This window comes from Engystomops pustulosus, chromosome 4 (genome assembly GCF_040894005.1).
Source record: "Engystomops pustulosus chromosome 4, aEngPut4.maternal, whole genome shotgun sequence".
NCBI lineage: Eukaryota > Metazoa > Chordata > Amphibia > Anura > Leptodactylidae > Engystomops > Engystomops pustulosus.
Window position 1 is genome coordinate 6,993,654 of NC_092414.1, and position 18,270 is coordinate 7,011,923.

Here is an 18,270-nt window from a genome sequence, read left to right on the forward strand (position 1 = left end):
AGCCCCTCCCCCCCCCCCTGTAGTAGCCGCAGACCCTCCCCAATCATCGTTAGCCTCATATTGATCGGCTGCTAATGAGGATGTCGCATATCATCAGCCATCAATGAGGAGCCGCTCTAGTGGACAGAGATATAGGGGGGCTCCGGACATCACCCCCATGTCAGCCACCCCCAACCTCACCTACCTCTCTATGTCTGTAGGTTGTCTTTAAGGGATTTTTAATGGAGGACAAGTGAATATGTAAAACTAACTGCTTATCTGACAGTATTTAGCCTGGGGGAACATGACAACTACTCAGGTCACGATACAAGTGCTCTGGGTCTGATCTATAGTCACTCATTGTACCCAATCAGACATGAAATTTTCATCTCCGGGAGGGGGGGGGGGGCATGTTCTGCCATGTCTCCTGCCATGTTCCCTTTACATGAATGGGAGAGGTGAGTAGGGGGTGTTGTCACGCTGAGGTTGGGACATTTGTAAGGACCATCATTTTCACACTGAAATGTCTACATAGATTATTGTCTCTGCTAGTGTCCTGGATAAGCAGGGGCAGTTCTCTGCTACAGAGAAGATAAGCAGGGGCGATTCTCTGCTACAAAGAAGATAAGCAGGGGCGGTTCTCTGCTACTGAGAAGATAAGCAGGGGCGATTCTTTTCTACTGAGCAGGGGCAGTTCTCAAGTATTGAGTGGATGAGCAGGGGCAGTTCTCTAGTATTGAGTGGATGAGCAGGGGCGGTTCTCTGGTATTGAGTGGATGAGCAGGGGCAGTTCTCTAGTATTGAGTGGATGAGCAGGGGCGGTTCTCTGGTATTGAGTGGATGAGCAGGGGCGGTTCTCTAGTATTGAGTGGATGAGCAGGGGCGGTTCTCTAGTACTGAGTGGATGAGCAGGGGCGGTTCTCTAGTATTGAGTGGATGAGCAGGGGCGGTTCTCTGGTATTGAGTGGATGAGCAGGGGCGGTTCTCTAGTACTGAGTGGATGAGCAGGGGCGGATCTCTAGTATTTAGTGGATGATCAGGGGCGGTTCTCTAGTATTGAGTGGATGAGCAGGGGCGGTTCTCTGGTATTGAGTGGATGAGCAGGGGCAGTTCTCAAGTATTGAGTGGATGAGCAGGGGCAGTTCTCTAGTATTGAGTGGATGAGCAGGGGCGGTTCTCTGGTATTGAGTGGATGAGCAGGGGCAGTTCTCTAGTATTGAGTGGATGAGCAGGGGCGGTTCTCTGGTATTGAGTGGATGAGCAGGGGCGGTTCTCTAGTATTGAGTGGATGAGCAGGGGCGGTTCTCTAGTACTGAGTGGATGAGCAGGGGCGGTTCTCTAGTATTGAGTGGATGAGCAGGGGCGGTTCTCTGGTATTGAGTGGATGAGCAGGGGCGGTTCTCTAGTACTGAGTGGATGAGCAGGGGCGGATCTCTAGTATTTAGTGGATGATCAGGGGCGGTTCTCTAGTATTGAGTGGATGAGCAGGGGCGGTTCTCTGGTATTGAGTGGATGAGCAGGGGCAGTTCTCAAGTATTGAGTGGATGAGCAGGGGCAGTTCTCTAGTATTGAGTGGATGAGCAGGGGCGGTTCTCTGGTATTGAGTGGATGAGCAGGGGCAGTTCTCTAGTATTGAGTGGATGAGCAGGGGCAGTTCTTAAGTATTGAGTGGATGAGCAGAGGCGGTTCTCTGGTATTGAGTAGATGAGCAGGGGCGGTTCTCTAGTATTGAGTGGATGAGCGGGGGGTTCTCTAGAATTTAGTGGATGATCAGGGGCGGTTCTCTGGTATTGAGTTCATGAGCAGGGGCGGTTCTCTGGTATTGAGTGGATGAGCAAGGGCAGTTCTCTAGTATTGAGTGGATGAGCAGGGGCGGTTCTTTAGTATTGAGTGGATGAGCATGGGTGGTTCTCAGACGGGATAAGTGGAGGTGACCCTCTGGTACTGACTAGATATACAGGGGTGAATCTCAGGGGTGGGGTGATCTGTGACACGGATCCGTCAGGGGTCGTTCTTTACTACTTACTGGATAAGCATGGGTGGTGACTGTTGAGTGGTGGGCGTGGCTTATAAAGTCATTCCTCATTCTTTCTTTGCATAGCTCATAAGCAGATATGTGAGAAGGTTATGCCCCCCTGTGGTTGGTGTTATCATGGGATTAGTTGTCACCCACGGCAGTTCTCTGGTATTGAGTGGATGAGCAGGGGCAGTTCTCTGGTATTGAGTGGATGAGCAGGGGCTGTTCTCTGGTACTGTGTGGATGAGCAGGGGCAGTGCACTAGTATTGAGTGGATGAGCAGGGGAAGTTCTCTGGTATTGAGTGGATGAGCAGGGGCTGTTCTCTGGTATTGAGTGGATGAGCAGGGGCAGTGCTCTAGTATTAAGTGGATGAGCAGGGGAATTTCTCTGGTATTGAGTGGATCAGCAGGGGCTGTTCTCTGGTATTGAGTGGATGAGCAGGGGCAGTTCTCTAGTATTGAGTGGATGAGCAGGGGCGGTTCTCTGGTATTGAGTGGATGAGCAGGGGCGGTTCTTTAGTATTGAGTGGATGAGCAGGGGCGGTTCTCTGGTATTGAGTAGATGAGCAGGGGCGGTTCTCTAGTATTGAGTGGATGAGCAGGGGCTTTTCTCTAGTATTGAGTGGATGAGCAGAGGCGGTTCTCTGGTATTGAGTAGATGAGCAGGGGCGGTTCTCTAGTATTGAGTGGATGAGCAGGGGCTGTTCTCTAGTATTAAGTGGATGAGCAGGGGCGGTTCTCTGTTATTGAGTAGATGAGCAGGGGCAGTTCTCAAGTATTGAGTGGATGAGCAGGGGCAGTTCTCTAGTATTGAGTGGATGAGCAGGGGCGGTTCTCTGGTATTGAGTGGATGAGCAGGGGCAGTTCTCTAGTATTGAGTGGATGAGCAGGGGCAGTTCTTAAGTATTGAGTGGATGAGCAGAGGCGGTTCTCTGGTATTGAGTAGATGAGCAGGGGCGGTTCTCTAGTATTGAGTGGATGTGCGGGGGGTTCTCTAGAATTTAGTGGATGATCAGGGGCGGTTCTCTGGTATTGAGTAGATGAGCAGGGGTGGTTCTCAAGTATTGAGTGGATGAGCAAGGGCAGTTCTCTAGTATTGAGTGGATGAGCAGGGGCGGTTCTTTAGTATTGAGTGGATGAGCATGGGTGGTTCTCAGACGGGATAAGTGGAGGTGACTCTCTGGTACTGACTAGATATACAGGGGTGAATCTCAGGGGTGGGGTGATCTGTGACACGGATCCGTCAGGGGTGGTTCTTTACTACTTACTGAATAAGCATGGGTGGTGACTGTTGAGTGGTGGGCGTGGCTTATAAAGTCATTCCTCATTCTTTCTTTGCATAGCTCATAAGCAGATATGTGAGAAGGTTATGCCCCCTTGTGGTTGGTGTTATCATGGGATTAGTTGTCACCCACGGCAGTTCTCTGGTATTGAGTGGATGAGCAGGGGCAGTTCTCTGGTATTGAGTGGATGAGCAGGGGCTGTTCTCTGGTACTGTGTGGATGAGCAGGGGCAGTGCTCTAGTCTTGAGTGGATGAGCAGGGGAAGTTCTCTAGTATTGAGTGGATGAGCAGGGGCTGTTCTCTGGTATTGAGTGGATGAGCAGGGGCAGTGCTCTAGTATTAAGTGGATGAGCAGGGGAATTTCTCTGGTATTGAGTGGATGAGCAGGGGCTGTTCTCTGGTATTGAGTGGATGAGCAGGGGCAGTTCTCTAGTATTGAGTGGATGAGCAGGGGCGGTTCTCTGGTATTGAGTGGATGAGCAGGGGCGGTTCTTTAGTACTGAGTGGATGAGCAGGGGGGTTCTTTAGTATTGAGTGGATGAGCAGGGGCGGTTCTCTAGTATTGAGTGGATGAGCATGGGCAGTTCTCTAGTATTGAGTGGATGAGCAGGGGCGGTTCTCTAGTACTGAGTGGATGAGCAGGGGCGGTTCTCTAGTACTGAGTGGATGAGCAGGGGGGTTCTTTAGTATTGAGTGGATGAGCAGGGGCGGTTCTCTAGTATTGAGTGGATGAGCATGGGCAGTTCTCTAGTATTGAGTGGATGAGCAGAGGCGGTTCTCTGGTATTGAGTAGATGAGCAGGGGCGGTTCTCTAGAATTGAGTGGATGAGCAGGGGCAGTTCTCTAATATTGAGTGGATGAGCAGAGGCTGTTCTTTAGTATTGAGTGGATGAGCATGGGTGGTTCTCAGATGGGATAAGTGGAGGTGACTCTCTGGTACTGACTAGATATACAGGGGTGAATCTCAGGGGTGGGGTGACCTGTGACACGGATCCCTCAGGGGTGGTTTCTTTACTACTTACTGGATAAGCATGGGTGGTGACTGTTGAGTGGTGGGCGTGTCTTATAAAGTCATTCCTCATTCTTTCTTTGCATAGCTCATAAGCAGATATGTGAGAAGGTTGTGCCCCCCTGTGCTTGGTGTAATCATGGGATTAGTTGTCACCCAGTATTTTCAGCAGCTGCTGTGTCGTTACAGTGTTGCAGTCTCTTGTCTTCTTCCTCCTTCCATAGTGTCTGCGCGTCTTCTGCTTCTCTTGAGGAAGTTTTACCTCCTTGAAGCTCCTCCTACATCTTACTCCCCCGCTCTGCACCTCCCGCCCCCCCTCTCAGATTTCTGCCCTTTTCAGGAGAAGGTCACTAATTGTGGAGACAACGTTCTCTTCCTTCACTGAAACACCTGAAGCCCGAAGCCAATTCTTCCAGAACCGATCAGCGAGGCCCAAAGTAACACGAGGCGACATCCCCCGATCCCAACCCCACATCATAGGGATCACTGGACACACGCTACTACTCTCTGTTATCAGCCACTACATCCCGGGGAGAGGAGACCGTACAGGGGGGGGGGGGGGGGATACAATCTATTACTCTCTGTTATCAGCCAGAGGAGACTATACAGTCTAGGAGGTAGCTCGGGGTTAATGCTGTAGTTATGGACCCCGGGTCTCTCCACATTTGGGGGTCCTGTCACATTTCTGCTGCACCAATAAAACTCTTTAGAACTAAACTGGTTTCTTACCTTGTAACCTGTGATGTGAGAGAAGTCAGGCAGATTGGGGGGGATTAGCCTGCCCCCCTCCATAATATCTGCCTCCATTAGAGCCCCCCCCCCCCCGCCCTGGGGTCACTTACTGCCTGACAGTGGGTACTTATATACCGAAAACTGGCTGTAGAGAGCACAGAGAACAGCAGTGTGAGGATACATCCCATTACAATCTGGGAATATAAAATCATATTTCACAGCCCTGCTTCTACTAACAACTTACACAAAGGTCTGATTACACATCTCTCCAAGGACAATACATAACACTGGCTGCAGAGAGCACAGAGCACAGCAGTGTGAGGTCTGATTACACATCTCTCCAAGGACAATACATAACACTGGCTGCAGAGAGCACAGAGCACAGCAGTGTGAGGTCTGATTACACATCTCTCCAAGGACAATACATAACACTGGCTGCAGAGAGCACAGAGCAGAGCAGTGTGAGGTCTGATAACACATCTCTCCAAGGACAATACATAACACTGGCTGCAGAGAGCACAGAGCACAGCAGTGTGAGGTCTGATTACATATCTCTCCAGGGACAATACATAACACTGGCTGCAGAGAGCACAGAGCACACCAGTGTGAGGTCTGATTACACATCTCTCCAGGGACAATATATAACACTGGCTACAGAGAGCACAGAGCACAGCAGTGTGAGGTCTGATTACACATCTCTCCAGGGACAATACATAGCACTGGCTGCAGAGAGCACAGAGCACAGCAGTGTGAGGTCTGATTACACATCTCTCCAGGGACAATACATAACACTGGCTGCAGAGAGCACAGAGCACAGCAGTGTGAGGTCTGATTACACATCTCTCCAGGGACAATACATAACACTGGCAGCAGAGAGCACAGAGCACAGCAGTGTGAGGTCTGATTGCACACCTCTCCAGGGACAATACATAACACTGGCTGCAGAGAGCACAGAGCACAGCAGTGTGAGGTCTGATTACACATCTCTCCTGGGACAGTACATAACACTGGCTGCAGAGAGCACAGAGCACAGCAGTGTGAGGTCTGATTACACATCTCTCCAGGGACAATGCATAACACTGGCTGCAGAGAGCACAGAGCACACCAGTGTGAGGTCTGATTACTCATCTCTCCAGGGACAATACATAACACTGGCTGCAGAGAGCACAGAACACAGCAGTGTGAGATCTGATTACACATCTCTCCAGGGACAGTACACAACACTGGCTGCAGAGAGCACAGAGCACAGCAGTGTGAGGTATGATTGCACATCTCTCCAGGGACAATACATTTCACTGACTGCAGAGAGCACAGAGCACAGCAGTGTGAGGTCTGATTACACATCTCTCCAGGGACAATACATAACGCTGGCTGCAGAGAGCACAGAGCACAGCAGTGTGAGGTCTGATTATACATCTCTCCAGAGACAATACATAACAATGGCTGCAGAGAGCACAGAGCACAGCAGTGTGAGGTCTGATTACACATCTCTCCAGGGACAATACTTAACACTGGCTGCAGAGAGCACAGAGCACAGCAGTGTGAGGTCTGATTACACATCTCTCCAGGGACAATACATAACACTGGCTGCAGAGAGCACAGAGCACAGCAGTGTGAGGTCTGATTACACATCTCTCCAGGAACAATACATAACACCGGCTGCAGAGAGCACAGAGCACAGCAGTGTGAGGTCTGATTACATATCTCTCCAGGGACACTACATAACACTGGCTGCAGAGAGCACAGAGCACAGCAGTGTGAGGTCTGATTACACATCTCTCCAGGGACAATACATAACACTGGCTGCAGAGAGCACAGAGCACAGCAGTGTGAGGTCTGATTACATATCTCTCCAGGGACAATACATAACACTGGCTGCACAGAGCACAGCAGTGTGAGGTCTGATTACACATCTCTCCAGGGACAGTACATAACACTGGCTGCAGAGAGCACAGAGCACAGCAGTGTGAGGTCTGATTACACATCTCTCCAGGCATAATACACAACACTGGCTGCAGAGAGCACAGAGCACAGCAGTGTGAGGTCTGATTACACATCTCTCCAGGCATAATACACAACACTGGCTGCAGAGAGCACAGAGCACAGCAGTGTGAGGTCTGATTACACATCTCTCCAGGGACAATACATAACACTGGCTGCAGTCTATATAGTGGCACCTACTGACAGGGTGCCTATAAAATTAGAATATAAGTTTTCTTGGAGTCCCCACTAGGGGGCACTCTCTGTGTGGATATAGACGCTCTCTGTTGCGCTCTCCTCTGCTGGTGACAGTCTCCACTGCTGTCCTGGCATTGTGTTCCTGAAGCTGTGAGCAGCTTGTGATGATGAGGTCTATGGGGGGAGACAGTAGAGCCCGGGGCCGGTCCTGGGGGTCCGCACTCTGATAGGAGGGAGCACTGACGCTTCTTTACAAGTGGAAAATGAGAGTAGGGGGGGGGGCAGCGCTGCCAATGTGTGACGTGGGCAGAGCTATTTATACCCCGCTCTCAACCAAATCACCAGCAGGAATGAGACCGTAGTGTTCAGCGTGGGGGAGGGGTACAGCCCCCCAAATCATAGCACCCCCCCCCCACACACACACCCCCAGCGTTACAGTTTATCAGCGCATCACCAGACTACACAAAGACACCAGGACCAATGTAGTCCTGCAACTTCAAGATCTCTGCTTGCTGAAGAAGTGTTACAATGTATCAGCAGCAGGGAAGCCGACATGTCCAGTGGAGTGGATGTAACTGCAACAAACCCTCAGCTGTGGCAGCAAAATTAGGTCAAGGCACAATTTCATTTGCAGCCAGTGTTATGTACAGTCCCTGGAGAGATGTGTAATCAGACCTCACACTGCTGTGCTCTGTGCTCTCTGCAGCCTGTGTTATGTATTGTCCCTGGAGAGATGTGTAATCAGACCTCACACTGCTGTACTCTGTGCTCTCTGCAGCCAGTGTTATGTATTGTCCCTGGAGAGATGTGTAATCAGACCTCACACTGCTGTGCTCTGTGCAGTCAGTGTTATGTATTGTCCCTGGAGAGATGTGTAATCAGACCTCACACTGCTGTGCTCTGTGCTCTCTGCAGCCTGTGTTATGTATTGTCCCTGGAGAGATGTGTAATCAGACCTCACACTGCTGTGCTCTGTGCTCTCTGCAGCCAGTGTTATGTATTGTCCCTGGAGAGATGTGTAATCAGACCTCACACTGCTGTGCTCTCTGCAGCCAGTGTTATACAATATCCCTGGAGAGATGTGTAATCAGACCTCACACTGCTGTGCTCTGTGCTCTCTGCAGCCAGTGTTATGTATTGTCCCTGGAGAGATGTGTAATCAGACCTCACACTGCTGTTCTCTGTGCTCTCTGCAGCCAGTGTTATGTATTGTCCCTGGAGAGATGTGTAATCAGACCTCACACTGCTGTGCTCTGTGCTCCCTGCAGCCAGTGGAGAGATGTGTAATCAGACTTCACACTGCTGTGCTCTGTGCTCTCTGCAGCCAGTGTTATGTATTGTCCCTGGAGAGATGTGTAATTAGACCTCACACTGCTGTGCTCTGTGCTCTCTGCAGCCAGTGTTATGTACTGTCCCTGGAGAGATGTGTAATCAGACCTCACACTGCTGTGCTCTGTGCTCTCTGCAGCCAGTGTTATGTATTGTCCCTGGAGAGATGTGTAATCAGACCTCACACTGCTGTGCTCTGTGCTCTCTGCAGCCAGTGTTATGTATTGTCCCTGGAGAGATGTGTAATCAGACCTCACACTGCTGTGCTCAGTGCTCTCTGCAGCCAGTGTTATGTATTGTCCCTGGAGAGATGTGTAATCAGACCTCACACTGCTGTGCTCTGTGCTCTCTGCATTGTATTGTGTACCTTTTCTCCCTTGTAAGACGCTTCTAATTGAACATAGCAGGGAGCACAGCAGTGTGAGGACATGCATTAGGTACAATCCCTGGATGTTAAATATTTCACAGTTCTGCTTCTACTAAGAACAATAACAAATGTTCACACCTAAGTTGTAAGACACAAATAACACCCATTACAGAGACATGCAGCTAATGTGCAATGTAACTTTTTGAAGCGGAGTGTCCTGCTGTCAGGGCATGCTGGGAGTTGTAGTCCTGCAGCAGATTGCTCACCCATACAATTCTCACAATAATTACCTTATATCACAATAAAGAATTTCCTATCTACAAATGAAGAACTGAGAATTCCTGCAGATGAAGTGACTTTAGTTCATTATTACTGTGCAACAACGACATCTAGAGGCAAAAAGTGGCACTGCAAAAAAACCAAACAATGTTCCCAGGGTCTATAGAGGAATAACCTACTATGTCTCTCATCATTACACCTCCCGCTCCGGTCTCCTCATCTACAATACATAGCACTAAACTCAAACTTTGCTCTATAATTGTCAGCGGGTGTCACCATGTAGAATGTCTCCCTGGAGGGATGTGTAATCAGACCTCACACTGCTGTGCTCTGTGCTCTCTGCAGCCTGTGTTATGTATTGTCCCTGGAGAGATGTGTAATCATACCCCATACTGCTGTGCTCTGTGCTCTCTGCAGCCAGTGTTATGTATTGTCCCTGGAGAGATGTGTAATCTGACCTCACACTGCTGTGCTCTGTGCTCTCTGCAGCCTGTGTTATATATTCTCCCTGGAGAGATGTGTAATCAGACCTCACACTGCTGTGCTCTGTGCTCTCTGCAGCCATTGTTATGTACTGTCCATGGAGAGATGTGTAATCATACCTCACACTGCTGTGCTCTGTGCTCTCTGCAGCCAGTGTTATGTATTGTCCCCGGAGAGATGTGTAATCAGACCTCACACTGCTGTGCTCTGTGCTCTCTGCAGCCAGTGTTATGTACTGTCCCTGGAGAGATGTGTAATCAGACCTCACACTGCTGTGCTCTGTGCTCTCTGCAGCCTGTGTTATGTATTGTCCCTGGAGAGATGTGTAATCAGACCTCACACTGCTGTGCTCTGTGCTCTCTGCAGCCAGTGTTATGTATTGTCCCTGGAGAGATGTGTAATCTGACCTCACACTGCTGTGCTCTGTGCTCTCTGCAGCCTGTGTTATATATTCTCCCTGGAGAGATGTGTAATCAGACCTCACACTGCTGTGCTCTGTGCTCTCTGCAGCCAGTGTTATGTATTGTCCCTGGAGAGATGTGTAATCAGACCTCACACTGCTGTGCTCTGTGCTCTCTGCAGCTAGTGTTATGTATTGTCCCTGGAGAGATGTGTAATCAGACCTCACACTGCTGTGCTCTGTGCTCTCTGCAGCCAGTGTTATGTACTGTCCCTGGAGAGATGTGTAATCAGACCTCACACTGGTGTGCTCTGTGCTCTCTGCAGCCATTGTTATGTACTGTCCCTGGAGAGATGTGTAATCATACCTCACACTGCTGTGCTCTGTGCTCTCTGCAGCCAGTGTTATGTACTGTCCCTGGAGAGATGTGTAATCAGACCTCACACTGCTGTGCTCTGTGCTCTCTGCAGCCATTGTTATGTATTGTCCCTGGAGAGATGTGTAATCATACCTCACACTGCTGTGCTCTGTGCTCTCTGCAGCCAGTGTTATGTATTGTCCCTGGAGAGATGTGTAATCATACCCCATACTGCTGTGCTCTGTGCTCTCTGCAGCCAGTGTTATGTACTGTCCCTGGAGAGATGTGTAATCTGACCTCACACTGCTGTGCTCTGTGCTCTCTGCAGCCTGTGTTATATATTCTCCCTGGAGAGATGTGTAATCAGACCTCACACTGCTGTGCTCTGTGCTCTCTGCAGCCATTGTTATGTACTGTCCCTGGAGAGATGTGTAATCATACCTCACACTGCTGTGTTCTGTGCTCTCTGCAGCCAGTGTTATGTATTGTCCCTGGAGAGATGTGTAATCAGACCTCACACTGCTGTGCTCTGTGCTCTCTGCAGCCAGTGTTATGTACTGTCCCTGGAGAGATGTGTAATCAGACCTCACACTGCTGTGCTCTGTGCTCACTGCAGCCAGTGTTATGTACTGTCCCTGGAGAGATGTGTAATCAGACCTCACACTGCTGTGCTCTGTGCTCTCTGCAGCCAGTGTTATGTATTGTCCCTGGAGAGATGTGTAATCAGACCTCACACTGCTGTGCTCTGTGCTCTCTGCAGCCAGTGTTATGTATTGTCCCTGGAGAGATGTGTAATCTGACCTCACACTGCTGTGCTCTGTGCTCTCTGCAGCCTGTGTTATATATTCTCCCTGGAGAGATGTGTAATCAGACCTCACACTGCTGTGCTCTGTGCTCTCTGCAGCCAGTGTTATGTATTGTCCCTGGAGAGATGTGTAATCAGACCTCACACTGCTGTGCTCTGTGCTCTCTGCAGCTAGTGTTATGTATTGTCCCTGGAGAGATGTGTAATCAGACCTCACACTGCTGTGCTCTGTGCTCTCTGCAGCCATTGTTATGTACTGTCCCTGGAGAGATGTGTAATCATACCTCACACTGCTGTGCTCTGTGCTCTCTGCAGCCAGTGTTATGTACTGTCCCTGGAGAGATGTGTAATCAGACCTCACACTGCTGTGCTCTGTGCTCTCTGCAGCCATTGTTATGTATTGTCCCTGGAGAGATGTGTAATCATACCTCACACTGCTGTGCTCTGTGCTCTCTGCAGCCAGTGTTATGTATTGTCCCTGGAGAGATGTGTAATCAGACCTCACACTGCTGTGCTCTGTGCTCCCTGTAACCAGTGTTATGTATTGTCCCCGGAGAGATGTGTAATCAGACCTCACACTGCTGTGCTCTCTGCTGCCAGTTTTATGTATTGTCCCTGGATAGATGTGTAATCAGACCTCACACTGCTGTGCTCTGTGCTCTCTGCAGCCAGTGTTATGTATTGTCCCTGGAGAGATGTGTAATCAGACCTCACACTGCTGTGCTCTGTGCTCTCTGCTGCCAGTGTTATGTATTGTCCCTGGAGAGATGTGTAATCAGACCTCACACTGCTGTGCTCAGTGCTCTCTGCAGCCAGTGTTATGTATTGTCCCTGGAGAGATGTGTAATCAGACCTCACACTGCTGTGCTCTGTGCTCTCTGCAGCCAGTGTTGTGTATTGTCCTTGGAGAGATGTGTAATCAGACCTCACACTGCTGTGCTCTGTGCTCTCTGCAGCCAGTGTTATGTACTGTCCCTGGAGAGATGTGTAATCACACCTCACACTGCTGTGCTCTGTGCTCTCTGCTGCCAGTGTTATGTATTGTCCCTGGAGAGATGTGTAATCAGACCTCACACTGCTGTGCTCTGTGCTCTCTGCAGCCAGTGTTATGTAATGTCCCTGGAGAGGTGTGTAATCAGACCTCACACGGCTGTGCTCTGTGCTCTCAGCAGCCAGTGTTATGTATTGTCCCTGGAGAGATGTGTAATCAGACCTCACACTGCTGTGCTCTGTGCTCTCTGCAGCCAGTGTTATGTACTGTCCCTGGAGAGATGTGTAATCAGACCTCACACTGCTGTGCTCTGTGCTCTCTGCAGCCAGTGTTATGTATTGTCCCTGGAGAGATGTGTAATCAGACCTCACACTGCTGTGTTCTGTGCTATCTGCAGCCAGTGTTATGTATTGTCCCTGGAGAGATGTGTAACCAGACCTCACACTGCTGTGCTCTGTGCTCTCTGCAGCCAGTGTTATGTATTGGCCCTGGAGAGATGTGTAATCAGACCTCACACTGCTGTGCTCTGTGCTCTCTGCAGCCAGTGTTATGTACTGTCCCTGGAGAGATGTGTAATCATACCTCACACTGCTGTGCTCTGTGCTCCCTGCTGCCAGGGTTACCTGTTGTCCCTGGAGTGATGTTCAATCAGACCTCACACTGCTGTGTACTCTGCAGCCCATGTTAGGTATTGTCCTGTGTGTTATGTGTGATCAGACCTTTGTGTATGTTGTTAGTATCAGCAGGACTGTGAAATATCGATTTATATTCCAGGATTTTATTGGGAGGCTGTGTCCTCACACTGCTGTGCTCTGTGCAGCCTCTGTTAGCTATTGTCTCTAGTGATATGTGTAATCAGACCTTTGTGTGTGTTGTTAGTAGAAGCAGGACTGTGGAATATGGATTTATATTCCAGCATTGTACTGGGTTGTGTCCTCACACTGCTGTGTTCGTTACACCTGCTGACAGGTTCCCTTTAAGTGAACCACATTTACCCCCTTCAGCCTATAAGCAAAGGACCCGCCCACACAATAGCCGCATCCTTAGTAGACAATTGCTTATTTTTCGACAACAGTTTTTAATAAAGAAACTGATAGAAGACTATTTTATTTTACATCTGTCATCAGTCCCCGGGGGGAACGAACAAGCGTTCTGCACTACATTTTCGATTTTAACAAAATCCCTACTTCTCTTCTGAGCCTCGACATGTAGTCAGACAACATATGTTATAATGAGCTGGAAGAAGTTTCTCTTCTGATCTCAGCTGTGACTTCCTGCTGGGAGAGGGGAAGAGGGAGCTGCAATTCAGCTTCACCCCTCATGATATACATGACATATGTTTATATATGATGGTACTGGCTGTGACTTCCTGCTGGGAGAGGGGAAGAGGGAGCTGCCCTTCAGCTTCACCCCTCATTATATACATGACAGCATATGTTTATATATGATGGTAATGGCTGTGACTTCCTGCTGGGAGAGGGGAAGAGGGAGCTGCCCTTCAGCTTCACCCCTCATTATATACATGACAGCATATGTTTATATATGATGGTAATGGCTGTGACTTCCTGCTGGGAGAGGGGAAGAGGGAGCTGCCCTTCAACTTTACCCCTGATGATATACACGACATATGTTTATATATGATGGTAATGGCTGTGACTTCCTGCTGTAATAGGTGAAGAGGGAGCTGCCTTATATTTACTCCTTTGACCATGTACATGTCACTAGACATCATGTGTACGCATGTTGGAAAGTCATAGCGAGTTAGAGGATGTTTCCATATTGATCAGTGCTGTGAGTTACTGCTGCTAGAGGAGGAGCGGGAACTGCCCTGTAACTTCCCCACATGTTGTCTGACAGTATAGGTTTATGTGCTGTATGAAGGAAAGTTATAGGGAGTCAGAGGATGTTTCCCTACTGATCAGTGCTGCGACTTACTTCTGTGAGAGAGGAGGAGGGAGCTGCCTTATAGCTTCCCTTCTATGCATGTGTATGTTGTCAGACAGTATCTGTTTATGAATGGTAATAATTACTGTGACTTCCTGCTGCAGGAAGGGAAAAGGGAGCTGCCTTATACAAGTACATATGTTTTGTATGATGGGAAGTGCTGTGAATTCCTGCTGTTAATGGAGGAGAAAGAGCTATTCTAGAGCTTACCCTCCCATGTACATGTCTTCTGACAGCATGTTAGGGGAAGTTGGAGGGAGTTGCCCTACTGTGTAGTCAGATAGAATATGTGTATTATGGAAAGTTGTATTGAGCTGGAGGATATTTCCATACCGATCAGTGCTGTGACTTCCTGCTGTGAGAGGGGGAGAGAGAGTCGTCCTATAACTTGTAGCCAGATAGTGTAATCATATAGCATATGTGTGTTATAGGAAGTTATATATTGGGCTGGAGGAAGTTTCCATACTGATCAGTGCTGTGACTTCCTGCTGTGAGAGAGGAAGGAGGAGCTGTCCTATAACTTTGCCTCTGAGTGTGTACTCAGATAGAATATGTGGATTATGGAAAGTTATATTGAGCTGGAGGATATTTCCATGCTGATCAGTGCTGTGACTTCCTGCTGTGAGAGGGGGAGAGAGAGTCGTCCTATAACTTGTAGCCAGATAGTGTAGTCATATAGCATATGTGTGTTATAGGAAGTTATATATTGGGCTGGAGGAAGTTTCCATACTGATCAGTGCTGTGACATCCATCTGTGAGAGGGGAAGGAGGAGCTGTCTTATAACTTTGCTTCTGAGCGTGTAATCAGATAGCATATGCATATTATATGAAGTTATATTGAGCTGGAGGATGTTTCCATACTGATCAGTGCTGTGACCTCCTGCTGTGAGAGGTGGAGCGAGAGCTTTCCTAAAACTTGTAGTCAGATGGTGTAATGAGATAGCATATGTGTATTATATGAAGTTATATTGCACTGGAGGGAGTTTCCATACTGATCAGTGCTGTGACTTCCTGCTGTGTGAGGGGGAATGAGAGCTGTCCTATAACTTGTAGTCATATTGCATATGTGTATTATATAAAGTTAGATTGAGGTGGAGGATGTTTCCATACAGATCAGTGCTGTGAGAGGTGGAGAGGGAGCGGTCCTATAACTTTGCTGCTGAGTGTGTATGTATACTGAGATAATATATGTGTATTATGAGAAGTTATATTCAGCTGGTGGGAGTTTCCATACTAATCAGTGCTGTGACTTCCTGCTGTGATAGGGGAAGAGAGAGCTGCTTTATTTACAGAACAGCTCCATTGACGAATAAAAAAGAAAGCCTAATATTTCTGTGATTACATTACCTCTAATACACCTACGTGGCTGCACGATCCTCGCGGCATCAGCCCATGCACGTGTTACCAGTGACCCAAGGTCCAGGGCTGGTCCTGTTCTCTCCATGTACTGGACTCTGCGTGCGCTGAGGGGTCATGAGCCACATTAATCTCCGCTTGTACTTTTTTTTATCACACTAGCGCCATCTACCTACGGCGTCACACTTTAGAAAAATAGAAGGTTTCCACGGATAGAAGGAAACCATGAGACGTGGTATCTAAAGTCACTACGAGAGTCACTAGGGTGTGCTGAAGGCTACCAGAGCAGCACCTAGGAATGGACACCACCCCCGATGGCAGATATCTGTCATTGCAATCCTTCATTGGCCCCTAAAAAATATGTTTGGGAGGGGGGTGGGGGCTGGGGCGAGGGGAGGTTCTGATGAGACATTTGGGGGAAGGAGATACGTTATGAGAAAAACCTAACTTTTCGAGGGGGTGAATAGACCCTGGACCTCTGACTCCATCCAAATTGGACGGCTTTAGGTACAAAGTTACCTGAAGAGGTGTGGCTTAGGACTATGGGGTGGGGTTAAGTGATATTGCCCGGGGTAGGGAGGTCCATATTTAAATGTTGGGTCAACTTTGGGGAAATTTGGCCAATTTGGACTGCTTGCATCTCAGTCACCCTCGCGACTGGTGGAGAAGACTTCTTGGCTGGACAAGTCCCTGTAACAAGTTATAGCTGCATCAGAACCGCGTCTCCGGTGACATTAGACCATCCTCCCCTTTCAAAACCAACGCTCCACTTTTCCGGGTTTCGGCAAGTTCTGAGAGATATTTCTTGGGTTGCGGAAGATCGGAGTGAGGGGTGATGAGCTGCTTCAGCCTCTGGAAGGTTAGAAGTATATACCTGAGTATACATTATACCCCAGGAGGAACCTCCACCTACACATAACCCAACGGTTACCTGGGTGAAGGGACCTTTAGTCCTCAGCGTGATGTAGGCGGCGTACACCGGTATGCAGATCATGGAGGAGATGGCCATAAGCCAGCCAATGGCGTAGCCCCATGGTGGATACACATAGCGGTTATTGTACTTCAGGGGTGTGTACTTGATGAGGGAGAAGAGGAACGTCCCCTGAGGAAGAGAAACCCTATGAGAACATCTAAAGACCCACCTAGGACATGGGCTCCAGGAGTTCAGAAGATACCTCCAAAACCACATCTACTAAAGGTCAATACGACTCACCATACACACCGCAGGGGTGGCTATCAACCAACAGAACTTTACGATTGGCCATGGTCGGTAGCCAATCATGTCCTCTATGTTATCATAGAAGCGATCGGCACCTGAAGAAGAAGGAGAATGATGTGAGTCTTTGGTAATTTGAACGCCAAGTATTGGTCTCTATGTGGACTCACCATAGACCCAACCAACGCAGACCACCTCGAAAATGGCCACGCAAAGCAAACAGGTCCCACTGGCTGCATAATAGTCAAAAAGCTGGAAGACGTACATCCCACCCTACGGAGAGGAAGAATAGGTGGTGTCAAGTGGTCAACTGTATACAAATCTTCAGTAACGTTCTGCCTATATGTATGGTCCTACACACCTCAGTCAGGAGGATCAGACCCAACAGATAGCAGATGATGGCGATGACCAAGATGAGGAGTTCTCTGCGGTACTTCTTCCGAAACACCTCCGGGAACATGTCCACGATGGCAGTAACAAGACTCTCCACACAGACGAACTGGGCAGATAAAAGTTTAGAAAAGTTCTTCTAGTATCAAAAATGAAGTCTACAGGTGAAATCCAGCCATATTGTACTTGACTACAAAACCTGCCTATAGGATAATTGTTTCCATAAATACCTGGCTATCGAGTCCTAAGAAGATGAGCATGAGGAAGAAGAGACACGACCAAAGAGGAGACACCGGCATCATGGTCACTGCTTTTGGATAGGCAATGAATGCTAGACCAGGACCTTTGAGAAGAAGATTATTCAATAAGGTTCCGGATTAGATAGCTACATGTTCCTACAAGACAACTTCAGTGTAATATTAAAAATATTTTAACAAGAGGTCTACAAATTAGAACTTACAAAAGGTTCAACCAGAAGAGTCAAGGGTCAAGAGTCAAGAGTCAACTTTAGTCAAGGTTTTCCAACAAAAATTCTACAATCAAGTGTCTTTTACATGAGTCTACATTAGAGGATCTTCTACAAAACATCTAAAATTTAAGTTCTCAAGGGTTCTGGAAGCAACATTTAACTACCAAGAGGTTCTCCATGAAATTTTTGCTTCAAGAGATCTACAATCGAGGTTTTCCTACAAGGTTTCTATTACGTGAGGTCTCAAATCAACTTATTTTACAGGAAGTCTACAACAGAACCACATAGGTAAAGGTCTACCATCAAATTTCTGTTGCAAGGTGACTACTGTTAAGGTTCTTCTAACAGGAAGCCCTCAATCAAGGTCTTTCTACAAATGTCTACTAAGTTCCACTACATGAAGTCTCCAATTTTCCAATGGTTCTACAATCATGGTTTCCTAAAGTAAAAACAATTGAGGTTTTACTACTAAAAAGTAGTCTAAAGGAGGTCTACAATGAAGCTTCTTTCGGAAGAGCTCCACCCTCAAGTTTCTACTAGAAGAGGCCTTTAACAAATGTTCTTCAGGAAGAGATTAACAATCAAGCTTTTTTTTTCCAGAAGAGGTCAACGATCAAGGTTTTTCTGGAGAAGGTCTACAATCAAGCTTCTACTAGAAGATCTCTAAAATGAAGGTTCTTCTGG

General features: G+C 48.2%; 1 protein-coding gene across 1 annotated transcript in view; it reads right to left on the reverse strand.

Annotated features, from left to right (window-relative positions):
- Positions 1-13,269: 13,269 nt before the first annotated feature.
- The window catches only part of LOC140125962 (sodium- and chloride-dependent betaine transporter-like), a 34,851-nt gene continuing 29,850 nt past the window's right edge, over positions 13,270-18,270 (reverse strand). The window contains exons 10-15 of the mRNA XM_072144958.1: positions 17,348-17,460; positions 17,089-17,226; positions 16,898-17,000; positions 16,725-16,825; positions 16,443-16,613; positions 13,270-16,363 (exon numbers count right to left, since the gene is read on the reverse strand). Coding sequence (XP_072001059.1) covers positions 16,223-16,363; positions 16,443-16,613; positions 16,725-16,825; positions 16,898-17,000; positions 17,089-17,226; positions 17,348-17,460 — 767 coding nt within the window. The 3' untranslated portion in view covers positions 13,270-16,222. The remainder of the gene's footprint in view (positions 16,364-16,442; positions 16,614-16,724; positions 16,826-16,897; positions 17,001-17,088; positions 17,227-17,347; positions 17,461-18,270) is intronic.